Source organism: Myotis daubentonii, chromosome 19 (assembly GCF_963259705.1).
Source record: "Myotis daubentonii chromosome 19, mMyoDau2.1, whole genome shotgun sequence".
Classification (NCBI taxonomy): Eukaryota; Metazoa; Chordata; class Mammalia; order Chiroptera; family Vespertilionidae; genus Myotis; species Myotis daubentonii.
In genome coordinates this window covers 12884381-12888328 of record NC_081858.1, presented here as the reverse complement: position 1 = coordinate 12888328, position 3948 = coordinate 12884381, and the positions used below count along the sequence as shown (strand labels likewise).

At 55.7% G+C, this 3948-nt stretch overlaps 1 protein-coding gene across 2 annotated transcripts in view; it reads right to left on the bottom strand.

Moving 5' to 3' along the window:
* Positions 1-2655: 2655 nt before the first annotated feature.
* HIP1R (huntingtin interacting protein 1 related) overlaps positions 2656-3948 on the bottom strand; it is a 29458-nt gene continuing 28165 nt past the window's right edge. For both annotated transcript variants that reach the window (XM_059675850.1, XM_059675851.1), the window contains exon 32: positions 2656-3860. In XM_059675850.1, coding sequence (XP_059531833.1) covers positions 3813-3860 — 48 coding nt within the window. In that variant the 3' untranslated portion in view covers positions 2656-3812. The remainder of the gene's footprint in view (positions 3861-3948) is intronic.

Genomic DNA, 3948 nt, shown 5'->3' with positions numbered 1-3948 from the left:
CAGTCCTGTCATTTATTTACCTGTGCGTGATGTTTGGTTCTAGAACATCAGTGAAGCTGACTGGTGTGTTGCTGAAGTTAAAAATGAAAGCCACCGAAACGGCGGCTACAGCCGCCTCGTCCAGGGCCCTGGCCCTGAGGCAGAGCCCTTGTCCTGGGTCCTCGCTGGTCTCAGTGGACGCGGCCCTGGCTGCTACCCACCTGATGGAAATGAACACATTCCTGCTTGTTTCAAATGACAGAAGTCAGTGGCTGACATTCTGCTCTGGGGACCTCCCCACCCCCCCAGGCTGAGCCAAGCCTGGGACCCTCTGCCCGCTGTCCCTGTCTGCGGATGAGCCTGATGCCCTGGGAGGGACTCTCCTCAGTGGGTGGGTACACCAAGGAGCAACCACAGCAGCCTGAGCAAGCTCACCCACCACTGGCTCCTAAACAGACGCCATTATTTGTGTAGCACAGTGCACTGGGGTTTTCCTGAGAAAGCAATTACTTTAAAGAGAATTTGTATCTAATAGTTTCTCTTTCCCAGTGGCTCTAAGCTTACAGGCAGAATCCAGTCCACCCCAATGCAGGTGCTGGCCGGGGCATGGGTGTGGCTCCTCACCCAGCCTTGTGTGATCCTCTCCTGCCCACTGGGCTCCTTGGCTCATGAGAAGGGGGGTGGTGGTGGGGGGAGAGGGTGGCGGGCGGGACGGTACCTGACCCAAGGCTTCTCATTCGGGGTCTCCAGTTCAAGTGCAGTCGACTTGCACCGATGTTCACTGGGGTGCACTGGGTGAGAGAACAATCCGCTTTAGTCTTCTCAAGCTGTGTTCCCTTATGAATAAGAACAGGCATTGGCCGTGAAAAAGAAAAAAATCTTACCTTTTGCAACAGCGTGGATGGGCCTAGAGCAGGGGTGGGCAAACTTTTTGACTCGAGGGCCACAATGGGTTCTTAAACTGGACCGGAGGGCCGGAACAAAAGCATGGATGGAGTGTTTGTGTGAACTAATATAAATTCAAAGTAAACATCATTACATAAAAGGGTACGGTCTTTTTTTTTTAGTTTTATTCATTTCAAACGGGCCGGATCCGGCCCTCGGGCCGTAGTTTGCCCACAGCTGGCCTAGAGAGTATTATGCTAAGTGACAAGCCAGTCAGAGAAAGACAAGCACCATGTGATTTCACTCATGTGGAATCTAATGACCAAAATGAACTAACAAAAAAGAAACACAGATACAGAGAACAGACTGACAGCTGTCAGAGGGGCAGGGAGTTGGGGGCTGGGTGATAAAGGTGAAGGGATTAGGCAAGAAGAAAAAAAAACCTCAGACACAGACAACAATATGGTGATTACAGATGAAAGGTGAGGGGAGGAAACTCGACTTGGGGTGGTGAACACAACACAATATACAAATGGTGTATTATACAGTTACACACTTAAACCTATACAATTTCATTAGCCAATCACTCCAGTAAGTTCAATGAAGATACAGTACTGATCAGGTAGGTGCTTGTCAAGATACCTAGGCACATTAAAAACAACCACAAAAGGCCACCTTCATGGACTCCAGTCCTTGCAAAGTAGACGGACAACAATCATGTAAATGAACAAATCAGTAATATGCTCTCTAGAGAGGAGTGCTATGAGTACAACATGGCAACAGGACAGAGCAATTCTTCCATTAAAGTAACTTTTTCATTCATTCCATTTGAAAACACATTTGTCTCTGTTACTGCTCGTCTTGCTAACACCTCCTGAGGGTGCCATGCGTGCCAGGCAGCCATAAGCAGTTACGCATTATCTTCCAAGCCCTCAGCACTCCCACCCAGTGGGTGCTGTGAGGGTCTGCATCTTACACAGGAAGACAGACTCCCCGTCTCCCTTCCGGACACGAGGCTGGAAGAGGCACAACGAGGATTCTCACACGAATCCACAGCTGTCCAGTGAGGCAGCGTATGTACACCCTCAGAAATGTCCCCTCACCAGGGTACCCTCCCCTTCTCGCCAGACAAGCTCCGTGAGATGGAGGTCTTGTCTTTGCTGCTGTATCTCCAGTACCTGGCATGCTGTTTGGCACAGCAAAGGTGCTCAGTAAATTTTTTTTTTTTTGCCAAAGGAAAACAACCCTACAAAAGCACAGGCAGGGGCCCCTCCCTGTTTACGGAGACCAGTTTCCAAAGCACTGACCCACCTGGACCTCAGTCACCCTGGGGACAGGAGAGGACGCATGTCTGAGGGCATGGTGGGAGTTCTGCCAGCTGGGCAGGAGCCACCTTGACCTTTCCTCCACCCCCTCCACTGACCGGCACTGTCCTTTTGTTCCAGATGCTTGATCTAAGGCCAAGGCAGGCGGCCAGGAGCCTTCCTGGGAACCAGCTGTGTGCTGGGGGGAGGGGATCAAGAGCCATGGGGCTGGGGACCTGCCTTGGATGTGGCCTGGGGGCCGTGGAGAAAAGCCCTAAACCACCACTCACCACACAGGCGTCCGGGCCTCCACTCGTAAACTTCCCGGAGAAACTATCTCAGTGACACCTGGCAGAAGCAGCAGCACCAGCCAGGGTTGCTGTGGTTGCAATGCCGTTGTCACCTGCAGAAACTAAGCGAGTCCCAACCCAGTTCCTGGCCCCCGAGAAATAAACAGCCTGGGCGCAGCCCCTCTCTGGGGCAACAGTGACCACAGTCAAAGTGCACTTTATTGCCAATTGGACCCCAATCCAAGGAAAAACTGAACTCTAAGCCCAGAACTGGATCCTTGTGCTCATCCCAACACAGTGGGTACTGGACGCAGGGGGTGGTCCTTGCAGGGCTGGTCCCTTCCCCCCAGCCAGGGCCCCACCCCACCCAACCACTCCGCAAGGGGGTCTCAGCAATGCAGTTCTGTCGAGTCCTCCTTCAGTGGCAGGGAGGCCACGCTGGGCTTCAGCACCGGGTGGAGGGGGGCTGCCCTCTTCTCTGGCGCATAAGGCTCCCCTTGGTCCGGAGGATGGCGGCAGGGCGATGGTTCTGGGCTCCTTCTGGCTGAGCTGGAAACCTCGTGGCCCGGGAGGTGGAGGTGGGCAGCGGGGAGAGCCCAGAGCTGGGCCTCCAGGGCAGGGGCAGCCAGATAGGAATGAAAAACAGGAAGCGGGCGGCCACCGGATTTCAGCGGGAACAGCCTCCAGGAGCGAGGGCAGCACCTGTGCCCAGCAGGCATGGGGCTGTCAGCCCTGCCTGGCCCACGCCAGAACCCGGCCCGCCTCTCCCCGCAGACCACGTCCTCCTCAGCACCCCCATCACTGGTGCCGGAGAGCGAGGCCCGAGGAGAAAGGGCGCTGTCCCAGACCTGCTTTGCCTAAGTCCCATCTCCGTGGAATCAGTGTCCCAGAGACCAAAACCCAGGGAGACGCACGCAGTCCCGACAGCCAGCACTGTGTTCTGCTCACCTCTCACCTCAGACCTCGAGTCCAAAAGGCAGGGGGGGCCCTGCCCACCCCACCCCCATGGCCCTGCTCCCAGCGCGCCGAATACAAACTCACAAGGAAAAGCTCTAGCTGGGAACATACAAATGTCTGTGTATTTCCTGAACCGTGGCTCCAGCCTGGTGAGCCTGGATGCTCTCGGTCCCGTGGCAGGTAGATAACTCACATCCAGGAGAACTGCCCTGTCAGCCCCGCTCGGCCCAGATCCAGGGGCTCAGCAAGGGCTGGGCCTCGCGGACACTGATCCAGGCCGTGGGCAGGCCCGGCCACCTGGTGTGCGCGCAGCGCCCCTCAATGCCTCCTTAGCCGAGTCACGGTAGCCACGTGAGGCCCAGGCCGCCTGCCAGGCTCCCGCTGGACCCCTCAGAGCCTAGGAGTTCATGAGTTGAGCAGGGCAGACGCCATCCTTTTTGTCCAGCTGCAGGGGTCAAAGGTGACATTTCAAGGGGTGCATAACCAGCCAGGCCCCCTGCGTCCTTGTCTCCTCAGCCCCCTACATCTTCCTC